The sequence below is a fragment of the Triturus cristatus genome, chromosome 2_2, assembly GCF_964204655.1.
Source record: "Triturus cristatus chromosome 2_2, aTriCri1.1, whole genome shotgun sequence".
NCBI classification, from domain to species: domain Eukaryota; kingdom Metazoa; phylum Chordata; class Amphibia; order Caudata; family Salamandridae; genus Triturus; species Triturus cristatus.
The window spans coordinates 227274464-227299538 of NC_140582.1; the positions used below are offsets into that span (position 1 = coordinate 227274464).

A 25075-nucleotide genomic window follows, 5' to 3' on the forward strand; every position below is an offset into this window, starting at 1 on the left:
AATATAGTCCTTATTCAATGATTTTTTTTCTTTTGTGTCGCAAATTTTCAAGGAACATATATGTGCATATACCAGTGTGGTTGTTGCAAGCATTTATAAATTAACACATTTGTCTGTCTTTTTCAGCATTAACACGCTTGTAAAAATCAGTAAAAGTGCTGGAGCCATGCTGAAACCTCACACACCAAAGCTCATCCCTGCCCTTTTAGAATCACTGAGTGTTTTGGAACCACAGGTCCTCAACTATCTGAGCCTACGAGCTACAGATCAAGAGAAAGTATGTTGATACTAGTGGTTGCTCACAATTGTATAAAGATTTTCATTTAAAGAAAACAAACCAATAATGTTTTGACTGCATTTTCAAAAACTGGTCAAGATAAGAAACACCAATCCAATGATTTTAATTACTTTGTGCATATATTTTCACCTCAGATTCTTTATCTCTTAACATGTCTCAAGTTGTCAGATGGGCTGCAGGTCCACTACTACCACCTAGTTGCCTATCTCAGGATTATCTGAAAATATGTTGTCGCACTATGTAGGCCTGAGGCCAGAAATGCCATCTGTTAAAATTGCCCTAATTCAAATCTGTTGCACCAATTTTCTGTTTTGTTCAGGGGCAATTGTACTAACCTGTTTTTAGTTTTTGGCGTCAGATTGGGGACTGATTGAGACAGTTTACTGCACCGGACTTCCATTTATTATTAGCATTACAGCCTTCTTTTCGTTACACAAACTCTTTCAGTTTATACCTGAAGAAATTTGTGTGGGTATATACCATGAGGTGTGACATTACCAAACTTCTTTAAATCCAGTGCTTGATACCAGATTCAAACTTAACCCTGACAGAAGTGCATACTGTATTTTGTAACAAACCATAAGTAAGACAATCAGTTGTGATTTTGCAAGCATTCTAAGCATATGTTTTGAATCTTATTATTTTAAGTTATAATCACTAGGTTTTCTTTTACATCTCCCAATTTCAGGAGCTGTAAAAAGTGCGGTTGTTGCGTGTTGTTGACTGGACCCAAGATTGTATATAAGGGAGTTTGTTATTAAAAAACAAAAAACTAATGAGCCTCCCCCCACACCCTGGACGTTGTCTTTTTTCCTGCCACTCGCTGCCAAGTTTTACTTGGTAGTGACAGGGAAAAAATCATTACAATATCCACCCTAAATAGGGCTGACAGTATTCTGCCCTTCCTTTGATGGCCCCTACGCCATTGGAGGAGGATTTGACTTCACGGAACCTACACAAGCTCTTTTGAAACAAATCTGGTAGTGTGCATGACTCTAAATGAGGCGGGTGGATGATAGTTTGAAGGACAGGGTACTCTGTCATGTTTTTGATGGAGTATCCTATCCACCAAATGTCTAAATCAGGCCCTGTGTCATACATGTGCATGTCCCAAACAACAACTGACATTCATTGACAGCAGGAGCCGTGTAATGAGGGAAGGCAAAGTCTCAGAACCTCTGCACTCTTTCTGCCAAACTTTTTATCTCTTTAGCAGTGTGACAGGCAAGGGTGAGAAGTAGTAATTGGGGAGCACCCCAACCCGCAGCACCTTCCCTTGTTTCTCATTGTAATTGCATAACACGATTACTGTGGCAGACTCTAAATGTTTAGGTTCTCAAGTTCACAGAAAATCACCTTACAGTCCAGTAAATAACCTTTTCAGATAACTAACTTTTGGCTGTATTATATTAAATCTAAACATTGTTCTACCTTTAAAACATATAATTTCATGTTTCTACTAGAACGCAATGGATAACGCGAGGCTTAGTGCTGCTAAATCATCACCCATGATGGAAACAATCAATATGGTATGTACCCATGACTTGCTGTTGTTAAGACTTGCTATGTGCCTGATCACACATCTAACCATATTAATGTAACCTCTTCTCTACTACTTAGTGGTCACCTTTTATGGCTGCCTGCTCATTTGGGTCACTTGTTTGACCTGTCAACACAAGTGAAACAACATATGCATACAGTCTTTTTGAGGTTGTAGGAGTGGTATTGCTAGTGTGTCATGGCTAATAACTCGATATGGAGAAATCCATTTGCAGAGTGGGGAGGATCTTCAAGTAATCTAGATATAGTCTCTACCAGATAAAGCATTACCAAAGGTAAGTAACTTGTTCATCTGATAGAGCCTTCTAGCTGCAGATTCGCATCCTTAGGTTAGATCCCCTTCAATACCTCTCTGGAGGTGGGTCTGTGAATAGATTTAGACAAGGAAGTCCTGTAGGACCGAACGGGCAAAGTGCCAGTCACGACGGACATGACTGTCCAGGCCAATAGTGTTTGGGAAATGTGTGCAGTGGCGCACGCGTTGCGGTCTGACAGAGGTCCTGGGCAGGGACTTTGCAAGATAATGCCGAGGTTCGCAGCCTTGGCTCTGGTGGAATGAGCATCCAAGGCCCCGGGGGTTGCTTCTTGGCTAATGTGTAGCAAATCTTAATTCCAAGCTCTATTTTTCGTGAGATGGTCATTTCCACATGGCCTTCCTTTTCTTTGCCCCAACAAACCCAATGAGAGGTTAATCGTCCACCCGGAACTCTGGTACGGTCAGTGTATAACGACAGCGCTCTTTTTGGGTCCAGTCAGTGGAGTCTCTCCTCTTCTCTGGAAAGGTGAGGGGGAGAAGAGAAGTTGGGCATGGTGATGGTCTGGCCCACATGAAAAGGTTTCACCACTTTCAGTGGAAACAGGCACTTGTTCTCAGCATCAGGGTGTCTGGGTAGACAGATGTGTAAGGTGTGTGCTCAGAAAGTACCTGCAGCTCACTAACCTTCTTAGCCGATGTAATGGCCACTAGAAAAACAGTTTGTAGCGAGTGTAAAGAGGTGTTGGGATGAAGGGTTTCCCTGCCTCATTCCTCTTTCCACGTGAAGCACATCTGATACCACCTGTTCTGTATGGACCCCTGCCCTGGGCTCCATATATAAAAGACGCACCCAGGACACGTATTCTGGGCCTAGCCCCATCCGCCGCAGCACCTCCCACAGATACTCCTAGGAGAGGGTTTCAAAGGCTTTCTCAACGTTTAGAGCAACCAATGCTGCATCTTCCGCCACGCCCCAGGTGGTGTGCATGACATGAGAAAGCTGTTGTAAGTTCATGTGGTTACCCCTCCCTGGCATAAAGGAAAACTACTCCGTATGAACCAAATTGGTGACGACGTGGCCCAGACGCATCATGAGGACCTAAGCAAGCAGTTTGGCATCTATGTTAAGCATGGATAGCGGTCCGTATGATCCTTGGTCTCTCTGGCCTTTCCCCGACTTAGTTTCTATTACATGAGCAGTTATTAGGACCCCTCAGGACACTGTGGGGTGTGATGGGCACAGAGCCACCAACACCTGCAGTGAAGCATGCACTACACACCTTGGGAACAGGTCGACACCTAATCACTTGGTATTAGAGAGACATTATGGATCACAATGGGATCTCTCTGAGCCAGCTCTGTCAGGAATAGGTGGAGGATTTAGCACACCCCCTGCATGACACTGATTGCACTCTGGCACTTGAATCTCCTCATGCTATCTCTAGAAACGCGCGATTCAAGAACATTTAATATATGATTCTTCATAGGGCTTACCTCGCACCTTCTCGAATAAACCATATGTTCTCATTGGCTGATCTTGCCTGTCCCAGATGCCGAGCTCTGTCAGTTGACTTTCGGCACATGCTTTGGGCATGCCCAGATATTGCCAGTTTCTGGCATTCAGTGCACACTCAACTCGTGGTAAGCTACTGCGCTGGGCATTTTTTCAAGGAATAACATTTTAAGGTGCAGGTGCCCTTTGCAAATGTAGCCCTTCTTTTAGCCTAGAGTATATTAACCATTTCTTTCTTGAGTGGTGTCGAGCCTTGTTCCACTGGGGTAAAGCTGAAAATTCTGCGCTGCCCTGGGAGGAAGCCCGGAGAATACGAAAACATCACATAGCAGTAGCTGGGGACACCATTGCTAATACAATTCAAAGAGCATATGACAGATTATCCTCTTTACCACCTCACATCAGTCTACTCCTCCTGTGTCCTCTTCTGATGGGGCATAACGGGGCATACTGTGGATCTGTCCCCACACTACTTATTCATTACCACCTAACTAATATTGCGGTGTATTTGGTCTTGTACTACTTACAGCCCCCTAACCAGTATTGCGGTGAATCTGGCCTTCCACTACTTAGCCACGGCCCCCTAACCAGTACCCCGTCTATGCCATAATTTGCCTAATCCTGTTTTCAGCTCGTATATTCCTCTTTGTTCTACCCTCCAAGTTGGACTTCCCAAAATATGTTTTCTTATCTTTCCTCTTGTTTCATGATGGAGGACTGAAATATTTATATTTACAGTCATTGTGCCACAGTTGATGAACCCAACTACTTACCACTACATGTTTTTAAGATGAACTAAACCTTAATGTATGTAGTGCAAAAAAGCTTGTTGTATTGTATTACAGTAATGAATAATTTAAATGCATCAGAAGCATGATCATCGAAGCTTCCCGCATGTGCCCGGGCAGGATGCCATACGATTTCACCTCCTGGAGGGTTTCCAGGAGTTTATGGAGTAGTTCAACCGAGTATGTGTGGTAAAATTCATTTGGGAGGCCGTCTGGCCCCGGGCATTTCCCTCGAGCCAAGTCTCAGAGTCTCCTGCAATTTTTCCAGTTGTCTCTCCTCCTCTAGGCTGCTCCTGTGGACCACCAATAGTCTAGAGACCGGGACCCTATCAAGAAATGTCCTCAGATTGTACATCCCAGCCCTCAAGGGGGCCGTGTATACTCTCGCCAGATGATCCTGTGGAGTTTGATTGATCTCTGCCTGTCCCATCACCATCCCCCCATCTGCTTGGGTCAAAGAAAGTATTGTCGGCGGGGGCCGTTCACATTTAAGTCAGGCTAACATATGGCCAGACCGGTCCTCCCCTCCCTGAGTAATCTGACCGTAAACTCATTTTACATGAAAATCCAGTCAATTCCAGATGCTTGCAACTCGCCTGTGTGTCTCCGTCAAGTTCTCCGCCTCTTCTGCCTTTCCCACCGCCTATCTCTGCAGGTGAATTAGGCATGCTTCCTCCTTCAATATCTCCTTCTCCAACTTCTTTCCTGTGCTGCAGACCTTGCTGAGGGTCCTCCCCCACCCCACACACATAGCTCCATTCTGTGCCGCGAGTCCCTGCGAAATTCCAGTTTGTGTTGAAATAGCCCTGTACTGTCATCTGCATATCTAATTTATATTCCGTGTCTCTTAGGGACTCCGAGTGGAGTCTCCATAGGGCAGTGTGAGGTCTGTGCCCCACTCAGTCTGCATTTCAACATCAGGGGAGTGTGGTCCAAAAGAAAACACCCCTGATAGCTCACTCCCTAAACATTCAGTGCGGCATCATCGGACAACAAAAAACGGTTCAAGCGGCTTGGGGTGCTGTGCCTGGTGGTGTCACAGGCGAATTCCTTATCAGTGGGATGGAGCTCCTGCCATATATCTACACACTGCATTCTGTTCATAGTCTTCCTGCAGCTTCAACGCCATATTTGGTTGAGTTCCCAGCCCGGGTGAGTGTCTGTCCGGAGACAATTGTAATCCTCCGCTCAGATATGGGCATGCCCACAGATGGTACAAATTCGGTCTCTAGTGGCGCAACAACATTTTGGTCATCAATGGTAGGTGCATAGATGTTAAGAAGGCACAACTCCACACCATCCAACATGCCATGCAGTAGAACCCAACAACCCTCTACGTCTGCCGTGTTACTACGTTGCTGTAATGACGAGTATGTCGAGCAGTAAAGCTGTCCCCTCCACTTTTTTTTCTTTTTTTATGTGCCTCCATCCATCAGATGCGTCTCCGGCAGCATCGCAATGTGGACTTTCATCTGGCTTATGTATTTGTCCTATACCGCTTTGCAAAGGAGTATAGGCCCCTTACATTCCATGTGAGAAAGTGAGTGGGCCCACCTATCAAGAATAATCTGATAGCATGGGTCCAAGGATCAGTCGCGTCCACACCCCCAGCCACCCGCCAGCCCCACCCATCCCCCACAACACCACCCACTAGACCAGGAACCACCGCAGACCCCCCCAAAAATAAACCCTATGTTCGAGGCATATGAGCTGTAGAATTCATACTTTTGCATAGATCACCATCTGGTATTGGGCTCGGATGCTTGCACCTTGTTGTTTTGGACGAAGTATTCTGTAGTCACGAGATAGGTGACTCCTCCCTTGGACGATAGTCCACATGGGCATCGACTCCATCCTCAATTTTTTTCCGCAATCGGGTTCAGATGTAAATTCAGCGCTCCGGTTCGGTACCGTGTCTCCAAACCTTTTTGATGCGCAAACCATCGCAAACTCGACGGTATTGTTTTGGTTTGCGTGCCTTTCGACGCGATAACTCAATTGCTCGATTCCGGTCGTCGACGCGGCCCGCTGGGCCTATCGACGCCATTCGGGCCTATGGCTAATGGAAAGAATTCCATTTAAAAAAATGCCCCTAGTGTGGAGCTAAATTCCCACACAGTGACCAACATAAGATCTGCAACCTTTATCTCTCGCCAGAACACGAAGAAAAAGATTGCCAAGCCTGCGCTTCCTTCCGTTCCAAGAAGACTATATGTGATCGCCGGGCTCGACGACACTTTATGGCGCAGCAGGCTGCACCTGTGCCAGAAGACCTCTGCGATGAAGGCCCCGACGTTCAAGAGGCAGAGGATTCAGAAGATCTCAACATCGTCTCCGAAGCAGATGACTCTGACTCCGATGACCACATAACTCCAGGTCAATGAGCACAACTGCCCCTGCCCCAACCCCACCCGAAAAACAAAAGGCTCCAGTCAAGACTTCGCCTGAAGGCCTTAGTCGCGACCGAAAGAAAACTTTCGAAGTCCCGCCTCCGGGCCTGGCTCCAAAGACAAAGGAGAAGCCTTCTGACGGCTCGAAACTGAGCAAGCCGCACGTCAGTGCCCAAAAAACACTGTTGGTGCCGAAATGGTGATTGCATCCTATTCCCGCTGTCTCCACAAAGTCCTTGACACCAAGCACTTCGGCACCGAAAGACCAAAAGGCCTCGTATCCGAACAAATCTCGTAAACCTTCGGATCCGAAAAAGGTTTACGACTCGACACCGATACCGAAGGACCCTCATACCCCTTCTAAGGATCCAGAGCACAAATCCAAATTGCGTTCGGAACCGAATAAATCGGTGCCAAAAGCAGATGCCAATGAGGAGGAACTGTTTCGACCGGATCCTATCGATCCGAAACAAGACATTGCATGTGGACAGGCCATATTGTAAGTCTCCCAGCCAAGAATAGGAAATTGGACACCCCACACACTCCTGAGGTGCCTGTGAAGAAAAGAGACTTTGCAACTTCACCACTAAGACCCTCTTCTGCTGTTCTTCCTATCCCTTCTCCTATAAAGTCTCCCATACTTCCTCCATACACCACCACAACCACCACCACAGGATGATGATGACTTGGGGGGTGGGGATACACATAATGACCCTTTCATTAATCCTGATGATGACACTAGCATACCCCAGGACACATGGGACGACTACAATACCCCTGTAGATCCTCCAGACCTTCCAGATGCATACCCCACAAGGCCATCTCCCCCAGATGACAACATTGGGTTTAGTCAGCTCATTGATAGGGCTGCCCAATATCATGGTGTCCAAATGCATACAAACCCCACGGAGGAAGACTTCCTTGTAGATACCTTTGCACAGTCACAAAAGACAGTACAAACACTACCCATGCTCAAAGGTGTCACTAAACATGCACGGACGTCTTCAAAGACCCTGTCAGGACCAAGATTCTCAATCCGCGGATTGATAAAAAATATAAACCCACCCCCAATGATCCCACCTACATTTAAGGTCAACTCCCTTTTAGATTCTCTAGTAGTGACCAATGCACGGAAGCGTGCCAACTCTTAAACCTCCGGTGATGCTCCACCTCCAGATAAGGAGTCTAAATTACTAGACGCCTCAGGCAAACAAGTTGCCTCTCGGGCAGCTAATCACTGGAGAATAGCGAATGCACAAGCAGTGCTTGCCAGGTTTGATAGGGCTCACTACGACCAGCTTGTAGACCTAATGCAGAATTTGCCTGACCAATATAAAGCCAAAGCCAATGATTTGATTCAGGAGGGCAAGTTAATTACAAATGCATCCATTAAATGTGCCCTCAATGCAGCAGACACCACATCTAGATCTAGCAACACTAGTGTGTTATTATGCAGACATGCATCGTTGTGCATTTCTGGTTTCAAACAAGAAGTCGTTGTACAAAAAGAGTGGGGGGACCGGGAGCGTAGTTAGAAAGAGGCCCAGTACCCGTGCTCCCTCAGAATACAGTATAAATACTAGGAGGGTGACTGTTCCTCAGAGAATGAAAAATGTACCAATGAGTTGGTACGTGAGCTTATCACGCGGTCGTGTCAAAGTGAGTGTGGGGGAATTTCTCCTTTAGAATATAGTGCCCTCACACACCCTTTCGAGTGTCATGCTTCATCATCGGGCGTTGCTCCTCGTGGGGGTGGCGCTGCAGTCCCTCACGGGCCCCGCTAGAGGGCTCTTTATCGGAGATCTTTTATGGAGACTCCGCAGTTGTGCATGGGGGTGTGAGGGCCTCTAAAAAGGAAAGTGAATTGGTGAGTTAAAATTGCTATGTGGAGCCCAGAACCAAAGTTTTTATTCACGGGTTCCGTATTGCAAAGGTTAAAAATAATCCTGGAGCTCCTTATTCGGAAAAAAGGTTGAGGGCAGATGTTTTACTTACTGCTGCTCTCAGGATGGGTGTAGTGTAGGTGAGTGAAAGTCCTACAGAAATGGGGTCAACATGTTTCGGGCTTTGCTGCTGGTCCATAAGGGATCCATTAGCGCTTCGTCAGGACCGGAAATAAGGTGAGAGGAAATGTTCATGAAAACAGGTTCCAGGGAAGCAAAGAACTGTGAACCTGTAGTACCTTAATATTAAAGGGATCAAGCGTCCAAGCGCTGATAGAAACTCTTTCTTTAGGAACCTATACGCAACCTGGTGAAATAAAAAAACACAAGTATGGAGAGAAAAGAGACGAGACAAAACAAAACACGTAATGTAATTCACTTTTGAAATGACGGTCAAATAATACTCGCATTTGTGTTCATATTGCAAGTAAACACAATTGTGTGCTCAATCAAACCGGCATGCACACAATATTAACATGCAGGTAAATCGACCTGGTGCCGGGGCGTGATTATCCCTGTGCATCTGACCGCTGTGCTGGGGTACATGTTCTAACCGCCTAAAGGATGGTACTGTCAGACCAATACTGGACCTCAGACCTCTCAATTTCTACATACAGTCTTATCATTTTCACATGATCACTCTTCAACAAGTCCTTCCACTGCTTCAACAAGGCAATGTCCTTGCCACATTAGATCTCAAGGACGCCTACTTCCATATTCCCATACACCCTGCTCACAGGAAATATCTAAGGTTTAAAGTGGACGGCCAATATGATCAGTTCAAACTCCTACCATTCGGAGTGACCACAGCACCCAGGGTCTTCACAAAGTGTTTTGCGGTAGTAGCCGCACACTTCCGAAGACAGAAGATTCATGTGTTTCCATACCTGGATGACTGGCTGATAAAAGCCAAGTCATACAACCAGTGTGTGTGTTCACCACACTTATCAAACAATTCAGCTGCTTCACAACTTGGGGTTCACAATAAACCACACCAAGTCGCATCTACAGCCCTCCTACCTACATCAGTATCTAGGGGCCACAATAGACACTTCCAAAGCTCTAGCATACCCCAATCCAGCCAGGATAACCAGTATGCAAACCCTCATCACAAAATTTCAACCCCAACACTCCCTCCCAGGTAGAGTGTTTATGCAGCTCATAGGAACGATGGCCTCTTGCATTTTCTTTGTACCTCACGCAAGACTTCAGATGCGCCCTTTACGGGAATGCTTGGCACGTCAGTGGAATCATGCTCAAGGTCAACTTACAGATCTGGTGTTGGTGGACAGCCGCACACATCGTTCTCTGCAGTGGTGGAACACACAAAACCTTTCCAAAGGGCGGCCGTTCCTAGAGCCAGTTCCACAGATAGTGCTAACAACCGACGCATCGCTCACCGGCTGGGGAGCCCATCTCCTAAATCACACAATTCAGGGCAGGTGGACATCTCAACAGAAAGTGCTCCACATAAGTCAACTAGAATTACTAGCAATATTTCTAGCACTAAAATCATTCCAAACACATCTCCTCAACAAGACCGTCCTGGTCCGCACGGACAATATGACAGCAATGTATTACATACAGAAACAAAGAGGAACGCATTCTTTGCAGCTGTCTCATCTAGCGCAAAGCATATGGAGATGGGCCATTCCACAAAACCTATATCTTCTGGCAGAACATCTTCTAGGAGTTCACAATCAGATTGCGGATCTGCTAAGTCGTCGGACACAGCAGATACATGAATGGGAACTTCATCCTCAAGTTCTTCAACCATTTTTCCAGATGTGGGGCCATCCAGATGTAGATCTGTTCGCCACACACAAAAACACATAATGCCCAACCTTCGCCGCCAGTTTCCCACACCCGTTGTCCAAAGGTAATGCGATATGGATGAACAGGTCAGGCAGATTTGCATACACTTTTCCGCCGCTCCCATTCATTCCACTAGTAGTACGCAACCTCAAACAGTCTCTCAAAATGATCCTAGTTGCTCCCACATGGGCACTACAACCATGGTTCACAACACTCCTCGAACTCTCAGTACTTCCACACCAAAAACGTTGTCTCTCCCCAAAGCTGCTGATGCAGAACCATGGAGAGATACGGCACCCAGATCCAGCTCAACTGAATCTAGCAATCTGGCTCCTGAAGTCCTAGAGATTGGTTACCTTAACCTCCCACTGGACTGCATGAACATTATCAAAGAAGCCAGACATCCCACTACTCGAGCTTGCTATGCAGCCAAATGGAAACGATTCGTCATTTACTGCAATAACAACAAAATTGACCCACTAAATGCTTCCATTCAGAACATAATTTATTTGCTGCATCTACGAAGATGTAATCTAGCATACTCATCCATAAGATTACATCTGGCTGCTCTTGCTGCCTACCTGCAAAACAGACATTTGTCATTGTTCAGGGTACCAGCTATCAAAGCCTTTATGGAAGGCCTGAAAAGGACTCTCCAGTGTGGAACCTAAACAGTTTCCATACAAGGCTCATGGGTCCCCTATTTGAGCCTTTACACAATTGTGAACTGCAGTTCCTTACATGGAAAGTAGCTTTCCTTGTCGCAATGACCTCTCTCAGGAGAGTGGGATCCAGGCTTTAACCATACAAGAACCATTCTTACAAATACATTGAAACAAGGTGGTTCTTAGAACAACTCCAACATTTCTTCCCAAAGTAATCTCTGCTTTTCGTCTTAATCAATCGGTAGAATTACCAGTGTTTTTCCAAAACCCAGATTCCGTAGCTGAAAGAACTCTTCACACACTTGACGTCAAAAGAGCTATACTTTCTTACATTGACAGGACTAAACATTTTAGAAAGACAAACCAACTGTTTGTAGCTTTCTCTCCACCGCGTAAGGGAAACCCCATCTCCAAAGCTGGGATTGCCAGGTGGATTGTCAAATGCATTCAGATATGCTACCAGAAAGCAAAACTCACATTAACAATTCCCCCTAGAGCGCACTCAACACGCAAACTAGGGGCTTCCATGGCATTCTTAGGAAACATTCCCCTAGAAGATATTTGTAAAGCAGCAACATGGTCTACTACACACACCTTCACCAAACACTATTGTGTAGACGTGCAGGCGAAGCAACAGGCTTCTGTAGGCCAGGCTGTTCTTAAAACTTTTTTCCAAACCACTGCAACAGGTACAGGTGACCACCGCTAGGGGAGACACTACTGTACAGTCTATGCAAAAGTATGAATTCTGCAGCTCATATGCTTGGAATGGAAAATGCTATTTACCAGTATGCATCTGTTCTTGGCATGAGGAGCTGCAGAATATCGTACGCCCACCCGCTTCCCCAGAACTTGTATCTGTTCCAGTATGATCTTGGATACATTCACATGGACATCTTTTCTGTTTCTTACAAACTCTATCATTTCCCATCCTGGCGAAAAACAATCTGAGGATTGAGTCGATGCCCATGCGCACTATCGTCCAAGGGAGGAGTCACCTATCTCGTGACTACAAAATACTTCTTCCAAACAACAAGGTGCAAGCATCCAAGCCCAACACCAGATGGCGATCTATTAAAAAATATGATATTCTGCAGCTCTACATGCCAAGAACAGATGCAAACTGGTAAGTAGCATTTTCCTTAACAAACACAAATCTACCCTCTTCCCCGGGTAAGCACAGCTAAACTGAACTTGTCTTCCCAGCCATAGTGTACCCACTCACCCTTATATAATGCAATGAATACTTGTGACTCTATGAAAGTGGAACAAGACCTATACTCTAACCAACCTGGAGGAAATGTCTTCATATATGGCCCAACAACATCAAAGTCCAGACAGACCTCTACATAGATGCACACCATGTATCAGTTATCTACGATACCATGTCAGTTGGGTGGCCATCACAGGAAAGGATGTGTCACCATCCGGGGCCTCGTAGCAGGCCAGCTGCAGGCGAATAGTACTAGTCCAGCTCCAGCAGTTAGACAAAAGCTGTCTCTGTCTCAAGAACTTGCGTGTCGTCCACCAAATCAGAACCACTGTCGAGAGTGACCGCTGAGGCGACTGACTCCACCAGCTCCCTGACCTCCTCCCTTTGCTGCTGCCGTAGTTCAAAATCCAATGTGCCAACTTGGCACACCACCACCTTTGCGCTGGACATGGAGTGCTGCCGCCGTCTGCTTCTGTTCCTTGCTAATGAGCCAGTCTGCCATCCCCGCCAGGACCATTCCCGGGAGCCCCCCGGGGTTTGTGGCGGAATTCAGGCGTTCCCTTGGAGTTCCAACCAGTCCCAGACATCCTCCGGCTGCATGAAAAAGTGTGAACGGCCCTCATGTAACACTTTGAGCTTGGCTGGGTAAGGCAGCATATACTGAAGGCCCATTGCTTTCAACTTCTGCTTAACTTCGCTAAAAGTTTGCCTTTGCTGCTATGCAATCCACGTATAGACTGTCAATATTTCGATAACCTGGTTCCCTTCCACCGCACTTCCTGCAAAATAGCATGTTGGTCCCTGTAATTTAGGATTTTTGCAATAATAGTCCTATGGGCACCTCCCCCTTAGTGGAGGCGGTGGGGTCAGCAACCTGTGGGCTCACTCCACGACAAAGAGCTGTGACAGGCCAGTGTTTGGGATCTGTGATCTTATCCATCCTTTCAGGAACAGCTCCATGCTTTATTATAGAAAGTTAGAGGGAAAGTCCCACAAAATATAAAGCTCACCGGCCTCCCAAATGCCCCTTTATGTAAGATCTTCCTGGAAGGATTTCTTAGTCTCTAAATTAGGTGATGGATGTGCCTCCCTTTATGATAACTGCCAGAGCATTCTCATCCACCCTGAGTGGCCTCACCCCTTTTGGCTTCCATCCCATTCACTACATCTTTAACCCCTTCGCCGCGGGGGTAATGCCCCCGGGGGGGGGGGGGGGGCAGCGGCGCTGTGCTCGTGACGAGCCCAGCTCGTCATGAGGTACAGTGGAGCTGTGCTCATGATGAGCTGAGCTCGTCACGACTCCGCCCACTAATTGATTCTCCCGCACAGGCGGGGGAATCAATCGCGCGTGGGCAGAGCGCAACAGTTATGACGAGCCCAGCTTGTCATGAGCACAGCTCCACTGTGCCTATGACGAGCCCAGCTTGTCATAAGCACACAACAGGTTAAAGGGCTAGGTTGTTCTTTGTGTGAAACCTTCCTTTCCTCTCAAGGTGACGGAAGTTTCACATTGCTTAGGTGATCTTGTTGCCATCCGTTTACCACCTCCATCTAAATAAGAGATGTTGCACAGGTAGACCACAGTAGTGTCCTCTGACCTGCAACATGGCATGGAGAACAAGGAGTCGGCTTGAGCCCAGCTTCATAGACCCTTGACATATAAAACATTAAGATAGCAGGAACGGCCATCATGCCATATTAAGTGTCATGCCTAAAGAACCAAATAAATAGTCCCAATGAGGCCACTGACATAGAGCCTGTCTGAAATGACTAAACAGAGAAGGTGCCATACCGCTTTAGTTTGAGGATTGTTTCTTACTGGTTTATGTATTTTTAATTTCTTCAGTGTCAAATAAAAATTAATTTGATATACTTCATATGAATTTTGCTTATTTCCAAATCACCAATGTATGCATGCAAATCATAGTTAAACATAGCCTCGATCCAAGTGGGATCTTTCGTGCTCTAGAGGATAACCATTGAGGTATGTGAATGCTTGTCTACTGAAATCATTAAATCAGTTGTACTCTTACCATGGCTCCCAGCAGTTGTGCTCTTTGCTCTGGTACAATACAGTAAATATCTGGAATGTCATTTTGTTAGTTTTCCTATATGTGGGAACAATGATGGATATATCTGATTGCGTTAATGGGTGGAATAGAATTAGCCATCTGTTCTGTGACATTCTTGTTGATGCATATGAGGGTGCTGAAACAGAGACACATGTCTGAATTTTATTTACTCCGTAAATTTAACTCATTTATCTAATTACAACTTGCTGCAAAGCCATGTGCGAGGGCTGCAGGATACTTTGTAATGATTGGGGTTTTCTATAAAGTTATCTATTCACGAAGTGTAATATTTCATTAGTATTTTAATTTTATATTTTTCCCCATTTACAGTGCTTGCAACATCTTGATGTGTCTGTGTTAGGGGAGTTGGTTCCGAGATTGTGTGAACTTGCCAAAAGTGGATTGGGTATTGGAACAAAGGTAGGGCCTGCTTACATTATTTGAACTTCTACCATTGCTATTGTATAGACAATGTAGAAGCTGTTTTTGTTTTTTTGCCCAAATAAATTAATGACCGAATACTTTTATGTTTATGAATTATTTTGAAACTACTTCTGTTGTCCTTTCGTCTACATTGTGTCCTTGCAGTTTGCAAGTTTAAGCTGTTTTCATCTGTCATGAGGCATCCATATATTAAAATTTGCCATAAATTTGATTATAAAAATGTTGAGCCAGAAGACTCCTTCTGAGTGGTCTAATTAACATATTTTTTTGTGAGAACGTTTTTTGAATTTTCTACATGCAAAGATGCATCTTGTCGCACATTGAGTGAAATTGACATTACTGGATTTCAAGATGTGGGTGGGTCTTTGGGTATCTCTTACACGATTACACTATGTGGTAAGTATACCTTGTGGTACTAAGGAGAGATGGTTTCCATTATTAGGTCGACTTGTCTATAATGCATGCAAGTGTGTCCTCCTCGAAGGAGGGTAAAGAATATAACTGCAGCAAACTTAGTTGGGTGGTGGAAATCTAAGGAGGAAAGGAAGGGGTGTAGAGGGGCCCACCGTTCGGGTGCTCGAGTCTATACGTCGTGTAGATGACCGCAGTTATAATGCACTCTCTCTACTGTCTGCTGATCATGCTGGGGCTTTTCGGGTCTGTATAGAGAAGTAGGGTTGGGGGAGGTCTTGTACCTTCCTTCTCTTGTGGTGGGAAGGGTGTATCTAACTGGTACTACCCAAGGGGGTCTGACAAGGTGGTTCGCCAATTCAGTGTCGTGGGGAGGGAGGATTGTCTGCTTCAAACTCTGTAAAGTGGACTAACATTGCATCCCACATAGGGGTTATGGGCTGTTTGCAGAGGTCTCCTAACACCCTCTCTGTGCAGAGTTGTTGCCTCTGTCCATCGTTTCACCTCTGCTTTCCATTCTACACCACTAGGAGGGGTGACATTCTTCCACTTCAATGGGATCACCCCTTTTCTAATATAAGGACCAGATCAATAAAATGTAAGGCGGTTTTGTATTTCTTTGTCCTTTTGTAAATCCACACCCAGCTTCCAACTGTCCAATGAGGGTTGGCCCGCGATCGCTGAGTGTTTGGAAGGCCTCCTGCCAAAAATGTAAAAATGGCCGGGCAGTCCCTTCACATGTGTTTAAGATTGGCCACAGTGTAGCTACAGCAGCCACAGATGTCTGGGACAGCACGAAATACGTGGTGTAAGCGTGCCGGTGACTGGTAAGCTTTATGCAGGACGTAAAACTGTATCAGTTAAAGGCAGTTGTTCAGAGAGACTTTACCTAGGTATTCGAGAACCTGTGCCCACTCTGTCATGCAGCACCTTCCCAAACTCCGCTTCCCAGGTATCTTGTAGAGACTGCAGGAAGATCTTGGTGTGGGTCACTAATGCCCCTGTGATTATTCTCCGTCCGTTACCCATTGTGTACAGACAATAATTCAGGGTATTTGTGGTCAGTTCGGGAACCTTTACCTGCCATTGGTGTTACGTCACAAGCGTCTGCTAATGGGCATATAGATAAGGAACTGGCCTGGGTGTAGGTCATACTGGGTTTGCAAGTCTTCAAACGCTTCCTGTTGTCGTTCTGGAACAGGAGGCCAAGAGTAATGAGACCCACTTCATCCCATAATTGCAGGTCTCGTCTGTTAAGGAAGCCTGCGCGCTTGGGAAGGGCCGACAAGGGGACAGAAGGCGTGTAGGCAGAGGATTCTGCATCCGACAGCATCCCCAAATTAGGCATAGCAAGCTACCCAGGTCAAGCTGGTGAGCCCTCATGGTAGACGCACCCCTGCCATTAGCAAAAGTATTTTGTCTGGCTCAACGGGGGTGTAGACGTTTCAGTTTCCTCTAGTCCATGCCTCGTTAACAATCTGGTGAATCTATGCAGCTAGCTGCTAGGAAAATAGTTGAGTCTGGGCACCTAAGCCACCTGCATCTGAAGGGAGGTGTAATTTCTTTAGGCCTATCCTCCACCAGTAGTTATGCCATATTAGATCTCCTAGCAATTTATCCAGGTCTCGGAGCGTCCGTCGATGGAGGATTACCAGAATATTAGCAAAACGGTATAGGAGGCGGGGAAGCATCACCATTTAAGCCACAGCGATGCTGCCCTTAACGTGTAATGGCAGGGTCTTCCAGACGGAGACTTGGACTCTTAGGGAAGATACTGCTCCTGTAAGGTTCCCATCCAACCGATCAGGTTTGGTGGGGAATATTTCAATGCTGAGATATTTAAAAGACATGTCCTCCCATCACAGTGGGTCCTCTGACATTTCCAGTCGAGTTGGTGGTGTGGAAGGGAGGAGCGGAAATATGTAGGATTTTTTCCAACTGACCCTTAGCCTAGAAAGAATCCGAAGTATGTTAAGATATGGGTGATGCTTGAAAGGTCTACAGGAAGATCATTAATTTAGAAGAGGGTGTCTTCTGCATAAAGAGAAATTGAGTGCGCCCCGTCTGGCAGCGGGATTCCCTAGTCCTCCTCAAAAGACAAACCTGGGAAGCCGAGATTCCACTACTAAAGCAAAAAGTATTGAAGATAGGGGACATTCCTGTCTGGTACCCCTACCTACTCGTATTTGGCTGGAGATTAAGTTTCCTGTGTGCACCTGCACTGTTGAGTCCGTGTACAGTAGGCGGATCATCCTAATTGTGCGGTCTCCGGAACAAGGCCCATACAGAAAATAGATGGTCCCACCATGGGGAATCAAATGCTTTTTTAAGATCTAATCCCAGGGCAGCGATTCGGACCATTGTTTCTTTACGGCCTCCACAACTCTGTACAGTTGTCTGATGTTTAGTATCGTTCTCCTACTCCGAATAAATGTGTTTTGGTCTGCGTAAATTAAGTGTGGAAGGAACTGTTGGATTTGGGAGGCCAGTATTTTACTCAGGATTTTATTATCCATATTGAGGATGGCGATTGGACAGTTGGATGCTCGGTTTGTAGAAACCTTACCGGGTTCCAACAGGGAGACCGGTAAAACCTCTCTGAGTGGGTGGGAGACGACGGGCCTCTAGCGTTGCCTCAAAGAGTTTCACTAATTTGGGTGCAGGTACATTTTATAAAATTCTGCCAGAAGCCCATTGGTTCCCAGTGTTTTCCAAGTCGTCAGACCAATGATAGCTGATAGAACCTCCCCCACCGAGTTGGTGCATCGAACTCTGTCCACTCTAGCAGTGTTGGAATGGGTAGGGGTGTCCGGTTAAAGAATAATTGGACTTCCGTCACCCCATCGAAGTCCCAAAACAAGGGATTGTGATCAGATATATCCCTGGCCAGGTAGTCAGACAAGATGATAGACGGACAGAGCTTCTCCAAGCATGCTATTCTGTCTAATCGAACATATAAATTGTACACCGAGGAGTAATAGTAATAAAGTTGGCGATTCGGATGCAGATGTCTCCAGGCATCTCGTAGGGCCCACTGTCACAGCCAGGTGGTCAGGGCATGCACATTGAGTACCCGGAGACATGGGCACTGGTTGGTGAGAGCGGTCTAGAGAGACTTCCAGCAATCAAAGTCCTCCCACCCCTGAGGATCCATGGGAGATGCTTCCACTTTGTTAGGTGGGTAGAGAGGGTGAAGGAAGCTAGGTTGGTCAAAGTTTGTAGCGTATATGCTGCCTTTAAATAGGGGTTGGCAGTCGAGTCTAACCTCCAACAGGACGAAGTGGCCATCTGAAAGAAACACGTTAGTTAGATTCCTCACCTTAGAATATCCCCAGGCGTCAGACTGGATCCGGAAGATTTTTCGTCAGCAATACCCCTTGCGCGTCGCTAGGCGTCGTCTGCGGCTCCGCGTCCGTCGTCGGCGTCGTGCGCCGGGATGACGTCGTCGGAGTACTTAGACGCCGCCCTCGCGCGCTGACGTCAGTTCTTCTTTTTTCCGCGCCAGTAAGCGCAGATCCGGGAGAGCTACCCCTTTTAGTCTTTTTTGACTAAATCTTTTTGATCATTTTTGATCCTTGTCTGTCGACATCTGGTGCCGGTAGGATGCCTGGGTTCAAGGCTTGCGAAGATTGTCATCGACTGATGTCGGTGACCGATCACCACCGCCGGTGCCTCTACTGCTTAGGCCTCGACCACGACGCGGAGTCGTGCAACGACTGTCAGGCCCTGACTTCGAAGGCTAGGCGGGAGCGGTCCCGCAAGCTTCTCGAGCTTCGCCACTCGGCTCCGCGTCGTGCGCGATCCCGGTCCAGGAGGAGGTCCAAGGATCGCTCGCGGAGCCCTAGCCGACGCCACCATCGCTCGTCGGGCTCCAAGTCGTCGGGTAAGTCCAAACACTCTAAGAAGTCGAAGCGGCGACATCGCTCTTCGGACTCCCCTCGCCGGTCGCGCGACTCGGCCGAGGGTCCAAGTGGTTCCACCCCCGCGGCTCCGGCGGAGCCGCAGGCGCCGCGTCCGCCCCCATACCTTCCGGTCCCTGGGGCTGACGCGGCGCCGGCGGAGATCAGTGCCTTCCTCTCGGCCATGAGGAGCCTGGCCCCGCCGTCGACGCCCGCTGGCGCGCCTTCGGGCCCCGCTGACTCGACTGGGCGACCTCGCGTGCCGGCGGCTCCGGCCCCGGCGCCGTCGACGACTCCGGTCTCGACGCCGCAGGTCCCCGCGGGGCCCTTGCCTGGGCCCCAGTCGACGCCGGTTGACCTTGTCACTCCTCCACCGGCGCCGACGCCTGAACCACCGACGACGTCACCGGCGCCACCGACGCCGACGCCGGCGCCACCGACGCCGACGCCTGTGACGCCGACGCCCCGGTTTAGCCCTCATCCGGACCCGACGCCGGCACGGCGTCCGCCGACGCCGCATCCGACGCCGCTTGAGACCTACCATCTCTACAGTCCGGTTCCGATCATTCCTCCTGTTTATCAGGAATCGGAAGAAGGGGGCGACTGGGAGGGGTTCGAGGACCCTCTGGCTGTTCAGTCACAGCTTTCTCAGGACTGGGCAGATGAACTGGGGGAGGCCAGCGGGCTGGACACTTCGCCAGACGCTGGATTCACTTCTCCTCCGACCGTGGCTTCGGAGGAGGGTGCAGCATTTTCTGTGGTGCTGCGCAAGGCGGCTGAGGCCCTTGGGCTCGAGTTGCCTGCCGTGGCTGTGAGGACCAACATCCTCACTGAGGTGCTTCAAACCTCAGCAAGCTCCACTGAGCCTCTGCTGCCGTTCAACGAGGCCCTCACTGACGTTCTGCAGGGCACCTGGTCCAAGCCCTCCACAGTTCCTCCTGTGGATAGGAACGTTGCCAGGCGCCACCGCCCTGCTCCGGGCGACCCCAGTTTCCTGTCCCAACACCCCACCCCTCTGGTTATCCAGGCCTCTACTTCCCAATCCTCCTTCCCGACCGCTCCGCCGGACCGGGATTCCAAGAGACTCGAGCAGTTTGGCAAGAAACTGTTCTCGTCCCTTAGTTTGGGCCTGCGGTCCTTAAATACCGCCTGTCTCTTGGACCGTTATTCCCATTCCCTGTGGGATACGGTGGAGGACGTGCTGCCCCTGTGTCCGGAGGAGGTCCGGACGCGTCTTACCCAGGCTTTGGCCGATGGGAGGGATGCAGCACGGCACGCCATAAGATGTGGGCTTGACACCACGGACTCGCTAGGTCGGGCGATTTCCACCACGGTGGCGCTCCGCCGCCACGCCTGGATGCGGTCCACGTCATTTTCCGGGGATGTCCAGAACACCCTCATGGACATGCCCTTTGATGGCACTCGCCTGTTTGGTGAGAAGGCGGACAGTGCGCTGAACCGCTTTAAGGACTCCCGGGCTACGGCCAAGTCCTTGGGCCTCTCGGCTCCGCGGGCGCACACCTCCGCTTTTCGCCCCTTTCGTGGCCAAGGAAGGGGCGCCTCCTCACGTCCGCAAAGCCACCAGCCGCAGAACCCACCTGCGCGCGGTCGCGGACGTGGCTTCCGCCGTGGCGGAAATGGAGGCCGACGTGGTCAGCCCACATCCACCCCGGCAGCATCCGCCTCAAAGCCTTCCTAGTCCGAGCTTTCAGGCCCATACCACGCCAGTGGGCGGCAGAGTTCGCCATCACCTGCTCCACTGGCGGTCCATAACATCGGACAGGTGGGTGCTGCAAATCGTCCGAAGGGGCTACTCCCTCCCCTTCGAGACGACCCCTCCAGCCATGCCACCGCAGCACCACCGTATCTCGGGGGATCATTTGGATCTTCTCCGCGAGGAAGTTTCGGCTCTCTTGGCCAAGGGGGCCGTCGAGCGCGTTCCGAGTCCAGAAGTAGGTCGTGGTTGTTATTCCCACTACTTTCTGGTTCCCAAGAAGGGCAAGGGGGGCCTGCGCCCTATCTTGGACCTCCGGAACGTCAATGCCTTCCTCCGAAAGGAAAGGTTCAAGATGCTAACGTTGGCTCAGGTTTTAGCTGCCCTAGACCCTGGAGACTGGATGGTAGCGTTGGACTTGCAGGACGCATATTTCCATATCCCCGTCCTGCCGGCCCACCGGCGTTACCTGCGGTTCACGGTGGGCCAAGAGCACTTTCAGTTTACCGTGCTCCCCTTCGGCCTCACCAGTGCCCCTCGGGTGTTCACGAAAGTGATGGCGGTGGTCGCAGCTCATCTGCGCAGATCAGGGGTCCCAGTCTTCCCCTATCTCGACGACTGGTTGTTGAAGGCGGGCTCGCCCCAGGCAGTCGTCTCCCACCTCCAGACTACGGCGGATCTCCTGCATTTGTTGGGGTTTTCCATCAACGTGCCGAAGTCACACTTGAGTCCCTCTCAGAAGCTCCTCTTCATCGGAGCGGTTCTCGATTCGGCGCAGTTCCGGGTCCATCCACCGGAACAGCGGGTCCGGGATATACAGGCCCTGATTCCCATCTTTCGGCCTCTATCCCGGGTTTCGGTCAGGCTAGTGTTGCGGCTTCTGGGGCTGATGGCCTCCTGCATCCTACTAGTGCATCACGCCAGGCGGCGCATGCGGGCTCTGCAGTGGGACCTGAAGTTTCAGTGGGCCCGGCATCACGGCAACCTGTCCGACCATGTCTTGATCTCGGAGGGTACTGCACAGCAGTTGCAGTGGTGGCTCACGGACCGCGAGTGGGTCAAGGGCAAGAGCCTCTCCCTTCCCCAACCGGAGCATGTCGTAGTGACGGATGCGTCCCTCCTGGGATGGGGTGGCCATATGGGAGAGGCGGAGATCAGAGGCCTCTGGTCTCCGGCGGAGTCTCGTCTCCACATCAACCTGTTGGAGTTGAGAGCGATCCGGCTTGCACTGAAAGCCTTCCTTCCCTCTGTCAGGGGAAGTGTCGTGCAGGTGTTCACGGACAACACCACCGCCATGTGGTACTGCAACAAACAGGGCGGGGTGGGGTCGTGGACCCTTTGTCAGGAGGCTCTGCGCCTCTGGACATGGCTGGAACACCAGGGCGTCACCCTGGTGGTTCAACATCTGGCGGGCTCTCTGAACGCCAGAGCAGACGAACTCAGCCGCCGGTGCATGATGGATCACGAATGGCGTCTGAACTCAGCAGTGGGGAGAGCCTTGGTTAGATCTATTCGCCACCGAAGAGAACGCGCAATGTCAGCAGTTCTGCGCGTTGGAATTTCCAAGGCGGCACTCGCTCGGCGACGCTTTTCGTCACGAGTGGAGTTGCGGTCTGTTGTACGCCTTTCCGCCTCTACCACTTCTGCCCAGAGTGCTGAAGAAGATCAGGCGCGACCGGGCCCAAGTCATCTTGGTGGCTCCGGATTGGGCACGAAGATACTGGTATCCCGAGCTACTCAGTCTGTTGACCGATCCCCCGATACGTCTGCCCCTTCGGGAGGATCTTCTGTCGCAGCAGCAGGGGACGGTCCTCCACCCGAACCTGTCCAGCCTCCACCTCCATGCGTGGAGATTGAGCGGCGGCAGTTGATGCCATTTGACTTGCCTCCTGAAGTCTGTGATATCATTCTGGCAGCCAGGCGTCCCTCCACAAAGTCGGTATACGCCTGCCGGTGGAACAAATTTGTGGCATGGTGCACAGCAAAGGCTGTGGATCCCCTTTCCGCCCCTCTTTCTGAGGTTCTCCTCTTCCTTCTTTCTCTGGCCCGGCAGGGCTCTGCCCTGGGCACCCTGAAAGGTTATCTTGCTGCCATCTCCGCCTTCTTGCGGCTTCCTGATCAGCCTTCTCTTTTCAAGTCCCCTGTGGTTACACGCTTTCTCAAAGGCATTACACACACGTTCCCTCCTGTCCCTTTTGTAATGCCTCAGTGGGACTTGAATCTGGTTTTGACATTCCTGATGTGCGCTCCCTTCGAGCCTCTTCACAATTGCCCTCTTCGTCTTCTAACTCTAAAGACTGCTTTTCTGGTAGCCATCACCTCGGCTAGACGGGTGAGTGAGCTCCAGGCTTTATCTTCAAAGCCTCCTTTTCTATCTGTTCATCCGGACAAGGTTGTCCTTCGGCCTCGTCCCTCCTTTCTTCCTAAAGTGGTGACCCCATTTCACCTTGGGCAGTCTGTCACCTTGCCCACCTTCTTTCCGCCTCCGCATCCTTCCAAAGAGGAAGAGAGGCTCCACCGTCTGGACCCAAAACGTGCGCTCTCCTTTTATCTGGACCGCACAAAACAGTTCCGGGTGGACGACCAGCTTTTTGTTGGGTACGTGGGCGCTAAGAAGGGGAAAGCTGTGCACAAACGAACCATCTCTCGGTGGGTCGTTTTGTGTATAAAAATCTGCTATTCCTTGGCTAAAAAGGACCCTCCTGTTGGGCTGCGCGCCCATTCTACTCGGGCCACGGCGGCTACTACTGCCTTGGGACGGGGAGTCCCTTTGCAGGACATCTGTCAGGCGGCGACGTGGGCTTCGCTACACACGTTTGCCAGGCATTATTGCCTTGACAGCCAAGTCCGGAGGGATGGCTTCTTTGGCCGTTCTGTCCTCCAGGACTTTCTGGTGTGATCTTGGTTCGCAGACCCACCACCGGGGATGGTATTGCTTGGGTATCTATTCTAAGGTGAGGAATCTAACTAACGTGTTTCTTTCAGATGAACAAGTTACTAACCTTCGGTAACGATGTATCTGTAAGAAACATTAGTTAGTTAGATTCCTCACCGACCCACCCATCCTCCCCGTTCTGCGAACTGACATCTAGGGTTAAGGTTGTCCTTTCAGGCCCCTAGATTTTATTTTTGGCACCAGTGTCGGTCTTTGCATGGCTCTGCGTTCCTGGCGCGGAAGGCTATGTACAAGAACTGACGTCAGCGCGCGAGGGCGGCGTCTAAGTACTCCGACGACGTCATCCCGGCGCACGACGCCGACGACGGACGCGGAGCCGCAGACGACGCCTAGCGACGCGCAAGGGGTATTGCTGACGAAAAATCTTCCGGATCCAGTCTGACGCCTGGGGATATTCTAAGGTGAGGAATCTAACTAACTAATGTTTCTTACAGATACATCGTTACCGAAGGTTAGTAACTTGTTCTTCAGGGTCAATGTCCTGGGTGTGAACCTGAAAGCGTGTGCCGGCCCACACCCTGATGAGGGCCTCCCTGGCAAGTGCAAAGTAATTATTAGAGTGTATCTGCCCTCTCTATCTTATTTTTTGAAGATTTTCCACTTCCAGGTGGGTGATATGCGATTCCTGCAGCAGTGCTATATGGACATGTCTTTATTTGAGTAATGCATGGATTTTGTATCGCTGGCCAGCTGCCTGCATTCCCCTTATGTTCCAGGAGATTATCTGAATCACTTGTGTACGGGTCACTGGATCACTGAAGTACCTGCTAAACCCCACCTGAGTGTGTGAGTCCCCCTCAGTCAGATATAGATCATTGGAGGCTGAGTGGTCTAATTAACATTGTCCTAATTGTGATGCCCTCCTCATTTGCAAGCCCTGTAATCATTTCTCTACCATAATAAAGAAGCAGCTGGTGCTTTCTTTTGCTTATGACGTGTTCTTCTGGTCTGTGAAGAAGACAGGTAATGGTTTTCTTTTCATGTAGGAAAAACTGATCAAGGTAAACATCCCCTAAAACTCTGAAGTCGAAAGAAAATCTTACAATTTACAAAGACATTTAGGAATCTTTGGTTGTGTGGTGTATATCTATGTGCTGTGGAGATTTCATACTGCTCACCTGAGTTAGAAACACTCGTA

At 49.2% G+C, this 25075-nt stretch overlaps 1 protein-coding gene across 2 annotated transcripts in view; it reads left to right on the forward strand.

Annotated features, from left to right (window-relative positions):
- ECPAS (Ecm29 proteasome adaptor and scaffold) overlaps nucleotides 1–25075 on the forward strand; it is an 819497-nt gene that overhangs the window by 428683 nt on the left and 365739 nt on the right. For both annotated transcript variants that reach the window (XM_085641278.1, XM_085641277.1), the window contains exons 35-37: nucleotides 127–277; nucleotides 1762–1827; nucleotides 14844–14933. In XM_085641278.1, the coding sequence (XP_085497404.1) occupies nucleotides 127–277; nucleotides 1762–1827; nucleotides 14844–14933 (307 nt within the window). The remainder of the gene's footprint in view (nucleotides 1–126; nucleotides 278–1761; nucleotides 1828–14843; nucleotides 14934–25075) is intronic.